The sequence below is a fragment of the Platalea leucorodia genome (genome assembly GCF_965183815.1).
Source record: "Platalea leucorodia genome assembly, chromosome: 1".
Lineage (NCBI taxonomy): Eukaryota > Metazoa > Chordata > Aves > Pelecaniformes > Threskiornithidae > Platalea > Platalea leucorodia.
In genome coordinates, this window is record NC_138823.1 from 12796183 (window position 1) to 12814440 (window position 18258).

At 44.2% G+C, this 18258-nt stretch overlaps 1 protein-coding gene across 6 annotated transcripts in view; it reads left to right on the forward strand.

Annotated features, from left to right (window-relative positions):
- The window catches only part of MTSS1 (MTSS I-BAR domain containing 1), a 127584-nt gene that overhangs the window by 80650 nt on the left and 28676 nt on the right, over positions 1-18258 (forward strand). For all 6 annotated transcript variants that reach the window (XM_082323105.1, XM_082323100.1, XM_082323102.1 and 3 more), the window contains exons 4-6: positions 11200-11284; positions 12546-12637; positions 14386-14460. In XM_082323105.1, coding sequence (XP_082179231.1) covers positions 11200-11284; positions 12546-12637; positions 14386-14460 — 252 coding nt within the window. The remainder of the gene's footprint in view (positions 1-11199; positions 11285-12545; positions 12638-14385; positions 14461-18258) is intronic.

The following is an 18258-nucleotide window of genomic DNA, read 5'->3' on the forward strand; positions in this document are numbered from 1 at the left end:
CATTTTTTCCCAGATTGGGTTGTGACAATGCTGTTTTGTGTGCATAAGGTGGATGTTTGAATTCCTTTGGCATCAAAGCTTTTACTTGGATAAAACCAATAAAAACTTTCACATGTATTTACTGTGTTATGTTGATGAAGCAGTGTCAGGGGAGCACGGCCTCCCAAGAGGCGCTTGGAAAACTGCGGGTTTGAACTGCTGGGACAATGGACTCTGGATTTTAGGTAAGGAGAACAATTTTCACAGTGGTACTAGTCAGCAACTGGAAGAGGAGCCCAGGAATCTCCACCCCTAGAGATACTCAAAGCTGGAGTGGACAGGCCCCCAGGAACCCCATCAAAGTTGGTCCCGCTTTTAGTGGGGAAGCAGACCACACAGCCTCCTGAGGTCCCCTCCAGCTTGTTTTCTGTCTCTGTTTTGCATGAGATGCTGAAAGGAAGAGCGTTACGCCGGTATTTGGAGGGGTACAGTACCGGCACATGGACTTCCCTGCAGTGGAAGGAGGGGCATCCCCTAAGAAGGGTATTAGTGTAGTTTTACGTGCTATTGCTATGAAAGCCTTAGCAGCACTCTGTATGTGGATGGCAGCCTTATTTAAAACTGCCCAGCCCCAGTTGGTTTGATGATTAAGGGCTGTAAGATGAGCAGAACTTGGCTAGAATGGTAATAGCACTCTGAAGGTTTGTCCTGCATGGAGTGTAAGGTGCGAATCCCCTCCGCTCCTCTCCTGGGGCTGTCAATGGGAGGAGGGACAAAAGGCGTTCTGTATTGCAGTGAGGGAACAGCTAAAATGATGGAGAAGCAGTGCTGTAAAGCAGCTTCTGTGGGCACAGGATAGCTTCTGCTCCCCTTTCGAGGCTTAAATTTCAGGATTTGCGAGGGCTTGTTTTTAGTTCATCTTCGTCTTCCTTCTGTCTTGGTTTCTAGTCTTTTTCATTGATTCAAATCCTGGTTTCCTGAAGCTTCTTGCTGTTGTTCTTACTAAGGGTGATTGAGTGATATTTTAAAACTTAGCCTCCTTGCACAAATCTTAGAAACCTGGTGTGCATTGCATGTGTGTGCGTCGCAGTGGGCAAGTACAGCAGAATTACCTGCATCTGCTGTTCCAGTGGTCAGATGTGTTTGCTACAGTCCAACAGCGCTTGTTTGGAAGAAGAAATCCAGTTGCCCTGTCCTCACAGATAGAGATAAGCACGTCCTTGGTGTTTGCATGCCAATCAGCGCTGCTAAGTGTTGTGCTATATGCCGTGTTTGTAATGCCGTACACTTCTGCAGCTTTATTTGATCTTTTCTGCAAGATGTCCTTTTTTCTTTTTGTGAATCAAAGAACTCATGAAGCTTTCCTCCTGCTGCACTCTTCATGGTTTAAGCAGGCACACTTTAAATGCAGCCTGACAGCGTAGATTGTTTGGAAGGATTTGTGGGATAAACAGGAGTTTGCCTGTGGAGCATGTGAATCTGTGCGTTCAAAGCAGCCAAAGATCTGGGGAGCGCGGTCCTGTGCTTGTAAGCTGTCTCACCTGATCTGCACGCAGCCTTGTTCGTGTGTGAAGCTTGCTTCATTTGCTCCTTACAAGTAAAGGAGAAAATGCCCGTACCTTTTATAAATTTGAAAGTTTGAATTCAGAGTTTGCTGTGTCTGTCTGAGCACCTGTTTATTGAGTTTGTGGCCAAAAGTGCAAAGACCTCTGGTTTCTCTGCTTGGAGATGACTGTCCTCATTTCACTTTCTGTAACAGGTGGAATATTACTTTTTTTTTTAAAGCTGAGTTCAGTGTTGTGTATCAAATTCCTTCATACTGTGGGCTTAAGCAGCCAGCTGGTGTCAAACCCATTCGGTGACATTCTCCTTTGCTTTTGTGAAAATTCATTATATTCTAGTAAGGCTGAGGAAGCTGAAAATAAGTGGGATGCTGCCAAAAAAAAAAAAAAAAGCCTATCAGTGAGGACAAAACTGGTTAACTGTTTGAGAGCTAACCCAATGAACAGCACAACTGTCTTTATATATAGCACCAGGCAAAATGAGCTTTGGGGCAGTCTGGATAACTGTAAACACCAGTGCCCTGGGTTCTTGTTAGCCTTTCGCTATCTGCCACTCGATTCAAGAGGTGTACAGGTTCTCCACGTGGCTGCTGACGAGTCTCCTGAGTTTTAGAGGAGAAGTCTGCAAAGGCGGTGTGTTTTTAACCTCCAGGCTCCTACCAGGCCAAGCTGAAATGAGTTTGGAGGTGCACTAAGTAAATCAGGGGATGAGGTTGAGCCATGGATATTTCAATACATATTTGAGATGATTTTCAGTGGCCTTTGGAGCACACAGAGCAGCTGCCTTGAGAAAGTTCCAGAAAGAGGATTTATTGCCTGCCATCACCACCAGCATCCCCCCATATATGCCAGTTGCAGTTAGAGATGGTTAACGCCGAGCAAAGGCACAAGGTTGCCCCAGCGAGAGGGAACCACGTCCCTGAATACCTGGGGCAGGGGCAGAGCTTCCCTTGCGCCCAGGGACTGCGGTGCTGCACTCAGTGCTTAGCTGTGCGTTGAGTCTTTTGACGGGTTGATGACACTGTATCTCTGTATAACTAACTGAAGCATAATGGACTTTCTCTAAAATGTCTTGAACTGATAATTTCTTAAGGTAGTTTAAATGATTTTTACCTCCCTTTGTCCCTCTGTGATCTTTCCCTCTGTTCACTAAGGAAGCGTGCTGTGTTGGAAGAAGCGACAGCATGTAAAAATAGCACTGCCTTATTCTGCAGATCTGCTTGCTGTGGGGTTTCAGTTAGATCTGCTGACTTGGATTAAAAAAAAAAAAAAATCTTCTGCTTTTTGCACCTGCTTGTCCTGGTCGTGCTTGATTTTGTGCTTTGGAGGCAGCAGCCATTTGGTTGTAGCTGAAATCCTTGCTGGATTGGGATCAGCAGCACAGGTGGTTGGGAGAGCTGAGTTAAGGAGCTTTTGACTGTTGGGGCCAGAGGTGTTTGCAAGGCCAATAGCTGAACACAAAGTGGAAAGATACCTGTAGGCTTTTCACAGTCTCTGTGGAGGTTGCCAGTTCAAAATAAGCAGCGCGTGTGCTGCTGAGCGTGCGGTGGAATTGCACTTGGTGTTCCAACCCATTTACTGTAAGTGTATTATCCCTTTCCCTCATTGAATATTGCTGGCGTCTAATCAGATTACATCGCAGTTCATAGCTGCGCCCAGACAAAATAAAGAGCTGTACTTCAGAAGAACATAAGTATCTTGAGTTACTGCCTTCTTCACACATCGGGTTGACATTAAGTGTTCATTTAGATTCATGAAAGTACGGAGATCAATGGGTCTGGCTATCTAAATAGGGCTGGACCAGGTCTCCATCTTTTCACCATCTGGAGCACGCAGTGGAGCGTGGTCCTCGGTGCAGTGAGTATCCCTGGCTGATGGAGCTGGCCTTTAGATACCCATCGGCTTGCGGCTCAGCTCTGGGATGCTGCCCAAGTGAGGGGTTACTCCGAAATAGCATGTAGGCTTGGCCTCGTGTTCTTTAGGAATTCCCTTTTCGTTATAAAGAGTCCTTTTTATTAGTGTGCTCCTTTTTATTTTGGAGAGCGAGCTTGATGACTCACGTCGCCTGCCTTTCTTAAGCTGTTAGTGGGTGTAGCATTTGGAGCAAAGCAGTTGGATCCGCTCAGATTAAGACCATTAGGTTTGCATAGCTGTTCATAGAATGATTTTGGAAATACATTTGACTATAAATTTGAAAAGAAATGGGGAAAAGGTATGGACAATATTAGTGGGCACATTGTGCGTACAGATGCTTAACAGACCATATATGTTTTCAGTAATGAAATTATTTGTATTCCAAAGAATAAAATGTAAATAACGTCCCTTGGAAAACACAAGTGTGGTATTTGCTCTTCTAAGCAAATGTGTTTCTAATGATGCTTTATTTTTGTGGCATTAAAACCTTGGTGCGGAACTCTGGGTTCATAAAAACGAGCAACAAGCACCTGCGAGGAGGGATGGATATTAATTCTTGAAAGAAATCTCCAGAAGCCAAACACTGCTGTCTGTGCTGGCAACACCACTTACGAAAGGGAGAGGAGGAGGGATCAAGCCAGCTTGCACTCCTGACACAAACGTGCTCAAACTTGAGGCTTTTGCTACTGGGAAGCACTTCTGCCTGGACTTTTGCTGCTCTCTAACAGGATGTCACGGTTCAGTGATGCATTTTGTGTCTCCTACAAGTTTGTGAATCAATGACAGACTCTTAGTTTCTCCAAAATTGAATCGATGCATCCTACGATAACATAAACCTTCCCCAAGCATTTTTGGCCACCTGTGTGTGTGACATCCTCTTTAAAAGCAGAGGGCCACAGGTGAGCTTTTCAGCATGCCCTGAAGGCTGACTAAACCCAAACTGTCCAAAGATCACAGCAGGGCTGCTTCATGACCGACTTTAATATGTCAGATGGACTGTGTAGTGACCTCCATGTGCATGGGTGAAATTCTGACCCTGCTTGTTTAATGGCAGCACTCTGTTGACTCCCACAGGGCGAGGATTTTGCCCAGTGCTCTGCTAGAACAGCTAGAGTAAGCAAAAATGCTGCTGAGCAGAGGAATAAGCTAGATCAGAAGAAGTCATAAGAGCTTTCTTGCATGTTCTTTAACATACTGACTGGAACATGGTCATAGTCTGTTTTAAGGACTTCCTAAAGCTGGCGGTTGCCAGGGCAGGCAGTGGGCTAGGGATGGCTCAGCTTTCCTGTTCCTGTTGCTTCTTTACTGCTTTGACTAGCTGCCACTGCTGCTCTTCTCCTTAACCCTTCTTCCTCCTTTAAAATAATGCAAATGCAATTTGAGATCCTACTAGTCCCATCCATAAACAAATGCTAGTTTCTTCTGCAGAAGAGAAAATAAACCACCTACAGCATTTTCTTCTCAGGATCATCTGGACTGCGTGGTGCTCTAGCAAATGTGACGACTTCGTATCAGGCCTCTATAAATATGTTTTCCAAGTAATTTGCCCAAAAGGGCACTTGACTGACCATTGCAAGCAAGCTGTTCCTTTGCAATGACAACCTCAGAGATGTGGTACATGACAATGGTCTGCCACAGTTGTTTTACTAAGTTTGGTGAATCTAAAATCCTTAGGTGAGTTTGACCTTGAATCTGCATATGTTGATCCAGTCTTCTCTGAAAGATATCAAAATTAAAACTTCTTCTTTTGTTACTGCTTCAGGAAATGGTTTTTAGCTGGTTTTGAGCAAGAGACTTTGCCAAGCGCTGCTCAGAACGGCTCTTAGTAGGAATAAGGGTGTCCTGTTTTCTCTTCCTGGCTGGTAGATGCTGAACAGCATCCCTCTGTTGTCTGCAGTTCTTGATATGTTTTTCCAACTTACAGGCCTTACCTGGAGGCCGTTCACACCCTGAAACATAAAGTGCTACCACAGCTCCACTTCCAGGTTTCTGTCCCAGTGGTAGTGCTTACAACCCCTGTGCTGGTCATTCAGGCAAAAGCCCTCCTTTTTCCCATCTGCTGTAACACCTTGGCACTGATCCCATCATCCTTGAGTTTCGCGGAGTTGTAATGCTTACAACCCCTGTGCTGGTCATTTAGGCAAAAGCCCTCCTTTTTCCTGTCTGCTCTAACACCTTGGCACTGATCCCATCATCCTTGAGTTTCGCGGAGGCATCCACATAAACAGTTTTGCAAGATCAAGGTCCGTGCCCCGTGTAATCAGTGATGGAAACTGCTTGCTCTTCTAACAGCGTGAGTTTGGATAAGGGTTGAGTAATGACCATTAACTTAAAATGTCCTACTGTTAGTCATCCTGTCATAGCCTCCGTGTTCAGAGTTGTATTTAATAATCTAGCCTCTGTTCCACTCCTGCTTTAATCTTTGCTTGAAAATGGAAGCCTCTTCTGATAACTTTGAAATTACAAAAGTATTACACCTATTTTTTCATCATTCTCCCCCTTTTGGGAAAGAGGGAAGTAGCTGGCACATTTGGACTCTGCCCTTGAAGATAAAGATGAGCTCGTTAATAAGTTGGAGCCTTAAAGGCACTTTCGGAAAGGCAGTCATCTTCTGAGCCTTCTGGGGTTGCTCAACAGTGAGACGAGAGGAGGAAGATAAGAGGTTGATTGTAGTGGGTTGTTTGGAGTATACAGAGGCCGTGCAGTTGTACAGCTGCACGTTTCATCAAATAATCATTTCCTTGATGTATTGTCATCATTAAATACAAACATAATGATGCCAATAAAACAATTGAGTCTCTCCCTGTTGTCTCTCTGCAATGTTCAATGACAAGCAAGCATCAAAAGAAAATAATTTATGCCATTTATGCTGACTCATTGTAGTGCCGTGGTCCACAGGCTTTCGTTTAATTATCTTACATGAAAAAGGGGTTTGGTCTTTCACAGGCGTAGACAGGAATAGGGAGAAACAGGGAAGGTGAGAGCGAAAGCACGTTTTGCCTTGCGGAGTTGCCTTTTACTTATGAGAAATAAGGCTGATGTTATCACCCACTTTCTAACCAAATTTGACAGGAGCATTTTGTTAAGCCACTTTCTCTGAGTGGGAATTCTGATGAATATGACTCTCGTCTCCGGTTTCGAAGTATTACTTTACACTGTTCCCAAGCATTGTTTGCCTTAATGGATGAATTATTGTAATATGTCAGAGAAGCAGACAGTTCACAGCCTCATTTTATAAACTGAGAGCCCAAGGCACAGTAGTTTAACTTGCATAGCTGCAGAGCAGCGAATGGAGACCAGGTCACCCACCCAACATACTCTTGGTTTGATGAAACGTTTGCTAATGTGGCCTCAGTATTTCTCTTCAGGAGATTATAGCTACTGGAGAATGTCATGACTTTTTGCCAGGGGCCTGCTTGTAAGTGAGGTGGAGACGGGCAGTGCTTTCAGCATGCTCCTGATGCACTTCTGTTTCAGATGCTTCTTTTGCCACCAAGTCTGTGTGTTGGTAGCACTGAAAAAGGAGTTACCTCCACTTGGTCTTCTGCCTCCCTGGCTCGTGGCTCTGTCCTTGAGTAAGTGGGCAATTGGTCACTTACAGAGCTGGTCTTTTTGCAAAGATAAACTGTAAATTAATTTGGAGGCTGAGGCAGGTTTTGTATGACTGTGGCGTAGCCCAGTGCAATAAACTTCTTACCAGGTCTTGAATGCTCAGCTGCATAGCCAATACCAGGACTTGCATGCACATTATTGTTGCTCGTAAGGTCCATCTCTGTTTGCAGAGTAGGCACGTTGGTCACCCGCTCCTTCTGTGAGTAAAATACTACTGTAACATTGAAGGATAATTTATATAAAGCATATGTTACTCTGGTTCACTAAGGCTGTCTGGCTGAGATTGGGTAAAAGAAGCAAATCCAAACTACCGTCCCTTGGTATGTTAGGATGTTTTCAAACCACTGCAGTGGTACAAATTGGTTCCCTTCTGCCAGTTTGTGTAGCCAGCTGATCCCAGCCCTTTGGAAACAGGAGCACCAGTGCAGTTCTGCTGGTGGGAACCAGCCCTTGCAGAAACCTGCTGGCAATTGAGAGAAACCCTTTGCACACACATGTTCCTGGAAGGGCTGCTCAACGTGTCGGTAATGGCCATGGCGCTCCAACTCGATAAATCAAGGGGTGGCGAGAGGTTTAAATACAGTTTAATTGTTTTTGCCTTCTCAGGAAGAATTTTGATTCTTCGCCAATAATATAGCTGGGAATAGGGAGGTAAAGCTCTGTTTAACTCCGGTGCTGTTGGAGCACTTAATACATTGAGGAGGAGTGGTGGGATTCAGGTGTGGGAGGAGATGGGCTGGCACTGTCCTTCCTTCAGTCTGGTGGCTGATTTTTAACAAGAGATTGCTGAGGCACCCCCAAAACGCAAATTGTTTTGGCATAGCCGAGGAGGTGGTCCTTTCTGAAATGCTGCTGCTGCCGTTTCGGCATGCAGAAGCTCTGCAGGAGGTGTGTCTGTACCTCGTGGGCTGCCTCCCGTGGGTAGGTGTGCAGGGACGCTTGGACATGGTTCCTGCCTCTGCTGATCCAGCAAGTGCCAAAATTAAAAAGCCCCTTGTCTCTTGCAAAGGTTCTCTCTCCTACGCTTAATTAGACACCAGTAGTGTTAGCTTTTAAAGGGGAATTGGAAATGCATAGTGACTTTGTTGTGCAGCGTGTGTTGAATGGAGACTGGTTCCCCTGCCGCCTGCCCCCCTCGGTGCTCGATGCACCGCGTGTCCGTCAGCTGCCGGGCGCGCGGAGAGATGGCCACGGGCTGCAAACGAGAAGGCTTTGAGGAATAAAACCAGAGCTCGCTGCTGTCTGCGTCCAACAGCACTGTAAGCCTTGTGGCAAGGGGCTGTGGAGAACTCTTCGGATGGTCCCACAGCAAGAGGAGCAGCGAGGGCGGCTGGAAAGACTGTACAGGGGACATGCGTTTGTGGCCAGCGTTACGTTGATATTTTGTAGTACTGTGGAAATCTTATTTCCAAGGTAGTTAAACTTGGTTTATTCTGAATTCAGTTTATTGTAAACTCTATTTATCAATAAACTCAGTTTATTGATTGTAGCGAGTTATGATTTTGCAGCGGCACAAGAGTCCTTTCTTGAAGTAGCCATTTGGAGCGATCGTGTTTCCCAGCGCTTCGTTTTTAGGCAGGCTGAGTTTATAATTTAAGGGCTGTTTGGGAGGGATTTACGCTCTGTAGGGAGGGCTGAGCAGCACCTTTCTCAACAAATGGCTGGCAAGAGCGGTTGCTTCAGGAGTTCAAATCACCTCGCTGACCCTCACCAGCACTGTCTGACTCCCTGCACACCTCGGCACGGGAGGTTGAAATGGAGCCTTGCCAGCCCCGACCCGCTCCCGCAGCCCTCCCCGGCTCTGCACCCACTCAGCCGCGGCGCTGGCTCAGCCCTCCCAAACTTTCCGATAGTACCCCTCATTCCTCTTCCCGAGCAGGCTCCTAAACCCATCTTCTGCAACACCCCAGTTTCCAGAAGGGGCGTTAAAAACTCCTCAAAACCATATTTTTCCTTTTTCCTTCACTTTGTTAAAGTAGTCTTTATTCACAGAATAGAATTAACACCTCATACTTCCATGCTCTTGTAAACACTTATGGATAACATGAAGTTTCAAAAGGTGGGAAGAACCAGCAACCCCCCTCATCCCCAACCAGTTGGGCTTGGCTTTTTTTCCATACAATAACCTTTTTTTCCAGGCTTCATTTATATTGTTGTGTTTTTTTTTTAAACAAGCACAACTAGCAATGCATAGACCTAACTTTGTATAGCTGTTTTGCTGGCCTTGCCCATCCATCTGTACTATGTGTTGAGGGGGTATATTTATACTTTGGTTATTGGGGTTTCAGTTAAATTTTGTTACCTTGCAATTTAATATTAATAGTAACTGACCCTTGTTTCCTAGTCTCCAAAGCACATGGTGCATTATTTCCTATTTATTGTTCTGGAACGACTCTTCCTTTTTTCATATAACGGGCTTAGGAAAGCAGTGTCACTTAACCATTGACGTTCCTTAATATTCCAGTATTTCAGTGAGTTTTCAACCTGAAAAACCTACCCTTTGCTTAAACTCGATTAGGAATTGTGCTGGTGATGGCCGTGGAAGTGTTTGGTTCATTTCTCCATCTCTGCCATTGGAGCTGTGCCACATTAAGCTCCAAGTTACTTTTGTTTGGCAGTGGCTCCAAAGAAAAATGCCTGTGTTTTGGAACAGAGATCCACTTTTTGTTGTGGACATTGTCCTCTTCTTCTAGTTGCTTTCTCTCCGTTACGCCTTTCCTCATCTTCTGTATTGCTTTTTGAGCTACCAGAGTCTATCGCAGCTTGTGCAAGTGCAGCGTTGCTGGAAGAGATGGGTCCGGGCCCAGGCTGAGTCCGTATGCTTTTCCCAGCCACCCATATGCAGCGAGGCTACAGCTCTTCAGTGTTACCAAATAATATTATTTCAAAAGCTCCTTATAAAAACATGAGTAATTGGGCAAGTGACAAAGGACTTTCTGTTTATCTTTTCGAACAATGGAAAATACCAAATAGCCACAATTTGTTCCAGTTATTTAGTGTCTTTGTTCCAGAGCCATTTCGTGGGCACAGGATTTAATTCTGCAAGAATGCAGGAAGATGGTGACTTGTTTTCGTGCTTAAAAAATAAATAAAATTATTAAAATTTTCAAGCTTCTTTACTAGGAATATATTTTTTACTTGTGCAATACCATTTTTAAAGCCTAAGGAAAATATTTTATTGTATATTACAAGTCTATGGTTATTTTAATAATCAAATGAGACTTTCAAATAGATGCTGATATCTTCGCCATTCCAGAGAATACAACAGTTTGGAAAAGCTTTGTACGAAGGTTAATGATTGTACCCTGAGAATAGTAGATTTGGCTTGCAAATGGGAACTAAGCAATTATCGAAACTAACACTAACCAAAACAAAATTATATTGACATTTAATAGGCTGATCAAAGTTGGTAAGGCTGATTAAAGTGGGAAATGGAGGAATGTGTGCTTTTAAAAGGGAAAACTTCGGAGGAGGAACACTTGCAAAAAGTTATTCTTGCTGTCATGCAGTTGTCAGAAACCGAGGTGGGGGTATAGAGCAAATAGTGCCACCTTCTGGCAATGTGATGAAAAATATATGCGTGATCTGAAATGACAGGTAGGTGTGATAGACGCTGATGGTATGTGTCGGTGATGTATGAGGCAACACGTAGGGTTAGTTACATATTCTGGAGGAGCAAAATCCTTTTGAGGCATTGGATCTAAAGAATTTGGAGATGGGAAAATTGGATCAAATCCCCTAGGTTTATTTCCAAAATGTGGAAATAAACTGGCCGTAGATGCCTACCTGCTTGCCAGCTTTGCATCTTGTCTTTTGACATCTGAAACCCTTTTCTTTTAACTCGTCTGCCCAGGAGTTTGGCTTCATGGCACATACAGCTCCTGGGAAGAACTGTTTTAATCGTCTTTAATTGTTTAGTTCTGGTCTCTGGATGAACAAGACTTAATCTCTTCCCAAAGTGGTAGATATCCCTGAGGTCTGCCTGGTTAATAGCCTGGTCAATCCTACAGTTATTATGAACCTGTTTTACATTTGCTCTGGAAGACTTGGCACCTGCCTTCTGGTTGAGATGCCTACACTACAGGCAGGAATCTCATCAGGGGTCTCACCTGCCTCGTATTTTGTTTTTCAGGTGGTACCAGAGAGATTGGGTCTGCTCTCACCAGGATGTGTATGAGGCACAGAAGTATAGAGTCCAAACTCCGGCAGTTCTCAAGGTGAGTGGCTCTGTACCTGGCCCGGAGCTCGAGGTTTGTCTTTCGTTTGCTACTGGGGAGCGCCTGAAGCCATTCACCAGCATTGGCTTTCCAGCTGATCTCTGACCCTGTCACTGAGAACAGCAGTTGTTTTTTCTCCCCCGCAGCATGCTAGGTGTTGTGAACATGCAGGATTTCACTGCATGTTCTGGGGACTGGGCTCGTCACCTCAAATCACTCTAAATGCTGCAAATTCCCACTGTCGGTTCCTGTTGCTCAGTGCTGAGCAGGCGGCTGCTGATGTGACCAACCTGTCTTTGTTTCAGGACTTTAAGGTTTGTCACTAAGTATTAAAGCAGCAGCAAGTGTTGTGCTGCTTCCCCGGCTTACTGGAGAGCCCAAATAGCTTGCGGCCAAGAGAGAAACTTTGAACAGACAAGTATGGAAAACGCAAATTCTCTCATCCCCTTTTTGCAGTTAAAGTTAGACTGTAGAGGTAATGGGAGAGGATCAACTCATGTAAGCTGGGCTATACATAAACAACCTACTTCTGTAGTAGGCAGTAGTTTGCACATGTGCTTTTTTTAACCAGACTTAAAAATTATGCTTGACCTGAGGTGAACCAAAATGATGCTTCACCTGCATGATGGCCAGGGATGGTTTTTCCCTTTTAAAATAAAGATACGTGTGAAATTGGGTGTGAGGAAGGCAACTTTAGTCTCTAGTTACCCCAGAGTTAGCTGTTTAAACAATTCAGTCCCAATCTCAATAACTAGTGGAGCATTACTAGTGCTGTATCATGGACTCCACTGGTGAGAGGTGAGGCACATCGGTGGGCAGAATGTTGTTCACTTGTGCAACTGCTCTGTCTTCTTGTGCATCTACATGTGTTATTTAAGTTTATAATCTTCATGGCTGCATGAACCTTTCCGGGCTCCAGAGTATCCATTTAAACTGCTCTTTGTGTGACAGATGAGTAGGATCTAACTGTTTACATTGGCCCTGTTTCGGGTCGCTCCTCTGGTTTACGCTCTGTTTCTCACTGTCTTGAACTTCTGTGCAGTAATTCTGGTTATCTTGTGATGTGGATTTTTTTTTTGATCCAGTCCTTTCTTTTGCTTTCTCCAGCCTAAACATTTTTATGTTCTGATATTTACATTGTGACACTGGTAGCTGTCACAGCAAAAAGTAAAAATACTCCAATATTGACCTTGGCTCTCTATATAAGAATAGGGGCATCTGCAGGATTTGATTGCTCTTTGTGTTTTTTCAACAAAATTAGTGCTTTAATTGACTGTCTGATAAACCCACTTCAAGAACAGATGGAAGAGTGGAAGAAAGTGGCCAATCAACTGGATAAAGACCATGCAAAAGGTAGTTACAGAGGAAGAATTCTTTAATAGGAGTAAGATTGTAATATCAGCTTTTCTTCCTCTTTTCATGTTTGTACTGGCGAACTGAATGACGCGCTTAAATATGTATAGCAACTTTTCTCTTCTAAAACACTCCTCTCCCAAAGTGCCTAACAAATTTTTAACACTTGCCTATGCATTTGGAAGGTCTAGTTTGCAGGACCCCAAGGGATGGGTTGTTTTTCTAGACGGTAAGCGGTGACTAGTTTTCACTCTGTTAGCCCACTCTCACTGTATGATCTCCGATAGTGCTGAGGATTGGGGCTGCTGCATCTATCCCTGCAAAGCCCCGGGGTGCAGTTAAAAGCTAACTGTAAGATCATGTTATGTCTCAGACATAGCGTTCTCCAGAGAATGCACAGCCCTGTAAAACATTCAGCGTCGTTATTTTATATCTGATGCGATACAGAAATGTGCACCTGGGGAACAGGAAAGCTGTGTCGTTGGACATGGGATGCTCAGACCTGCAGTGCTGATGACAGCTCCAGAGGTTTTCCTGGGGGAAGGAGCAGGAGGCAGAAAAGTCTTGCACAGCAAGAGCATATTGGCAGATGCCTTTGGCTTTGCAAAAGTTGTACGCAGGATGATGACCCTCTAGCACAGGTGCTGAAATCAGGTTGCAATTCACCACTGACCCTTGAAAACTGAAGGCTTTTGCTATGTCTGAAAGAAGCAGCATCACCATAATTTATTTTTTGGGGATGAGAACTAATGGGAGGGAGTGTGCTTGGCCTCCAAAAGAGGATTTGCTTCTTGCCCCACTATTACTGTGGTCAAATGGAAGCAGCTAAATCAGCAGCTCTTGAAATAATTTCCACCTTGTGCTGCGGAGAGCGTTAAGCAGGTAGTGAGGAGGAGGGAGGAATCACCTGGGTGCCTGCAGGTAGGGGTGACCCTGGCCAAAGTGGCAGTGAGATTTAGGGTTTAGTGGGTAGACTTGGGTATTGGGGGTACAGTTGGCCCTGGTACAGTTCCTGTGCCCACCAACAGCCTGCTTCTGTTTTTCCGTCTATAGAAGAGTAGTAACATTGGCCTCCTTTGTTAAAGTGTATGTGTATATGTATATACATGCATACATAGCTTTTTTCTTTTTTTTTTTTAAAGTATCAGTTTTCATATCTGGTACCTTTAGTGTGCCTGGACTAGAGGTGGAATATTTTGTTCTGGGATTTTAATTCTCCCGGGATTTGCAGCTCATCTGAAAATGAGGACAACTGCAGTGTGCTCCACTTCATCAGAAAGAGCTGGCAATGTGACCCTTCCTTGGGCAAAGTTTTAGCACCCTCTCCCTCTGCCTGGCTCTCATGCTGGAGAGGGATCACAGGATATTCTCTGCCTTGCCATTTCTGGATACTTGTTTTTGAACACAGATGTTTCGAGAAACCTGTCATCTCTGTTTTCCATTCCTGAGAGTGGATGAGTCTCTGAAATGAAAAGCACTCTAATTTTGTACTGTGTTCTCAGTTGTTATTTCTGTAAAGGCTTTGTTTATTTGGGAAAGATTTTGGTATGTGAATGTGCTCACACCCTAAAATGTTATATTAAGCCAAACATATAGGCACTAAGAAATGCAAGTTCTAAGTCGCTTTGATTAATAGTAGCTGTCCTCTTAAAATTTGTAGTCTAATGTCTTTAAACATAGCCTTTTCTGTGAAAAACATTAATTTTGACATCGAATATGTTGATAACAGAGACTGTGTGTTTTTTTAGAATACAAAAAAGCCCGCCAAGAGATAAAAAAGAAATCATCTGATACACTGAAGCTACAGAAGAAAGCGAAGAAAGGTAACTTGCTTCATACTTGTACTGTTAAAAACCTTTTGTGCTGTGCTCATTGACAAAGATTGAACATCGATAGGACTTTCTATTGTAATAATTTGGTCCCCTGTAATGTATTCCTGGTACGTACTTGAACACCAGGGTACAATTACTATGTGTCATTTAAATCATATTCTGAAGCTGCTGTCTAATGTTCTTATACAAAAGCCTTAAAACTGTTTGTACAAAATCAATCATGTTTTAAAATAGAGCACTTGCTGCTAACTTATTCCTGTTAGGAACGCTGACACTGTAACATGACTTGTGCAGATACCTGTAAAATTTTCTAGAATCTTTTGGAATAATATAAAAAAAGCCATTATGTAAATGTTCTGTAACTATTAACATTTCTCACTGTTCTCCCGTTCTACCACCTTTCTTCTTTTTTTTTTTTTTAACAGCCTGTAATCTCCTAAACCTTACATTATTCCTCAGAGTGTGAGAAGGTGGTATGGGTTGTTGTCAGGGGGAGGGCACTTGGCAACCATAGAAAACTAAAGATGAGTAAGAAAAGAAAGGGAGTTCTCCACAAAGGCAATCTGTCTTTTTTAGCAAGCTGAATCTCATGCTCCTGTTGCGCTCCCACCACCATCTTGTCACAGGAGTTTCATCATCATGTTAATGGAAACGTGCATCAATGATAGCTGCAGCATTGCCATCACTAAGGGTTTTACAAGGGCAAACCCCACCAAGCTTTGGAAAAATGATACAAAGCTTGTACAGAAGCAGACTTTCTGGTTCCTTTTCCTGGCGCCGGGCTCTTCCCAGCCGGGTAGGAAGTGTTCTTTGAGCAGCTCCCAGCCTGCAGGTTGCAACTTGTGCTTCCCCTCCTGCCTAAAAACTGTAAGCCCAGGAACAAGCAAAATAAATGCTGGGGCGTGGTTTCTTGAACTTTTTAAATTGTCCAAGTGTTATCCAGAACAGGTGACCTGTCTCTAACTGTCCATCCTAATAGGTGAGTCAATAATTACACTGGTAGAAAGCCACATGGCTGGAAAACTGCTCTTGAATTTTAGCTGACTGTAGATAAGGGATGAGGGAGGGAGAGATGGAAGCCAGCAAGAGGGAGCTTAGCTCAGTAGGCTCTGTGTGTCTGTCTGTCCGTGGAAAATGTTACTGTTTTAAATCAGAATGGTCATCTTTAGGGGGACGTGATTTTTTGTGATAAGATTTTATTTTGGGGTGATGCGTAAACATGTTTCTCGTCTTGTGTGACGAATTGTCTGACTTCAGACCAACAGCTTTATAGAGTGTGTGATACTCCCTCTGTTTCTTTTCCTTTCTTCCCCCTATTTCTGGTCTCATCACTTCTTGTCCCTGTGTGATACAAAGAACCCCTCAGTGCATGGTAGGTGAGAGCTGAGAAAAGCATGTCCATGATCTGGGAAGAAAGAACCATTTTTTGAACCTGTTTCTATGAATTGGTAGCTATCTGGCTCCATCTCCCTTTTATCCTGCTTCTGAGTATTGAATAAATCAGTCTGCAGTCTTGGAGGAGGAGACAGCATTTTCTGTAAGGTGGAAAGAGGAGAGAGAAGCACTTAAAGCCTTCTGGGAAAAAAACCCCACTGTTACACTGCAGATGTCACCGTAGATGTCTGTCAGCAGTGGTTAAAGCAAGTGGACGTTCTCCTTGGATTTTCTGGGTTCCTATCTCCCTCCCGAAATGTGTGCCATGTCTAGTGATGAGGGTCAGCACACTGCTGTCTTGTCCACCTTCAGGATTAAACATCTTTGAGCGAGGAGTGGAACAAGCCTCATTTTGCTATCATTTTTATAGCAGCCATGCTATGATTGCAGACTTTTTTTTTTTTAAAATTGTCATTCCCTTGACTAATTTTGCTCTTATGACATGCTTTTGGAGTTGTCAATGAACCTGCTGTATTTCTGTGCTGTATCCCTCAGAACTGCTGTCACACACATGGTGTTTGGGTCCAGAGCACGAACACAATGGGACTGAGGTGGGGTCAAAGCTGGTCGCAGAGGGATGTCTATGGGGACAGTGGCAGCGATGAAGGCTCGCAGGTAGCCACCACAGGGGAAAGGAGGAGCTGCAGCATTTTTGAGGAGCTGAGAGTTGTTCTCACGGCCCCTGGGGAGAAGAGACGCAGTGAGGTTCAGAGGCTCATACGGGTGTGAGAATGAATGCCCAAAGCTGCTGGCCCGGTGAGTTCCCAGCAGAAGTGGGTGAGAGGGAGGAGGAAGTTCACCCTGTCTTCTTGCAAGTTATCTACAGTGCTTAAATGTAGAAGAAAAAAAACAGTAGCAGATGCTTTTTCCCCTCTGCCTTTTTGATCCCTACCTTGAAGGAATAAAGCATTGGTCTGAGTGCAATGTCAAATGTTGTTACAAAAACTTTTGTATGTACCCACCTTGACAGATCTGTTTAATGTGCCATGTGGTGAAGTATGTTGCTCTTGGTGTCACTGAGGGATAAAAAAAAATCAAGAAGGGGTTTATTTATAAAATGATAAAGTTGCAGAAGTGATTCTGCTTTAGGTCACAAATGAGGTTTGAACTATGGGCAGGGAAACTCTTGGGTGACGCTGTCCTGGCAGGCATGTGGCTGAGTGCATGGATGTCTTATGGTGTCTTCAACTCTCCTGTTTCCCTGTTGCTCAGACGTACTTTTTTTGTCCTGTTCTTCCTCAAGCAGGACCTGTCCCTTTGATTTTTCTGTACAGTTACTGACTCACCTATGGGAACTCTAAAACAACCAATTCATTCCCTTCCTAGCGCTTGTAAGAATATTTTTGAATTAACCTTATGATCATCTGCGAGCAAGTGAGATGTTTGCTGAACTCTGGATTTGCTTAAATACTGTGCATGCTACTAAAAACATCCTTCAAGCTTTTTCTGCTGTGACTGGATGGGAAAGTAGTTTTCTTCTGCTTTGGGCGGCTCCAGATCTAGGAACTCAAATACAACCCTCTACTTTTCTCATTCACGTCATGGCAGTGGTGTCCTTTCTCCCTGCCGCATCAGGCTGCAGAGGCTCCCTCTCGTAGCTGACGGCTGCAGCATGCGTAGCAGCTCCTTGCTCCTCGCCTGCATCCCAAGGATGTTCGGGAGAAAGGGCCATGGGCTGCGTGGCTTGTCCTGGCAGGAGCGCTGCAGGTTGGGCACCCCACCTTAGCGCTGAGGGGCTGAATACGTTGGGGTTTGCCTGTTCTCTGGCTTCTGCATGGTCTGTTTGTTCTGGTTCCATGCGGTCAAGTTGAAAGTTCAGGCCGGGCATTTAAGATCATTTATTAGAAATTATGTTTGCAGAGTAGGTGTGTTAATTGCAATAAAGGTGTTTCCAGAGCTTGAAGTGACAGGGAAAACACCAAGCTTTCCAAACAAAACAAAAAGGTGTTGGGGGTCCTTGTTGGAAGTTCGCTAGAGTATATCTGGTAAAATGACAAATCTGTGTGTGAATGAAGGTCTTGCGTTTCAAAAGACCTCACAGGTATAATTTTCGTTCTTTTTGTTGTCTTTGACTATAAAGAAAAAATCCATGTGAAGTCTACATATTTGTAGTCTAAATAGGATCCTGGTGCACCCCCCGGATCCATGCAGTCCCTGGGGGTATCACGGTGATCTTCAAGGTGCATCCTTCTCCTTAGGCCCTTGTTCGCAAGGGGAACAGGCCTGCAGGACGCGTAGCCCACCCCAGCATTGAAACTTAGCTCTTGTCTGAACAGGTGAAGCCACGCAGTGCATGGAACTGTATACATCTTCTAAATTGCTCTTTGTTTTCAGACAAACATTGGACATCAGAAG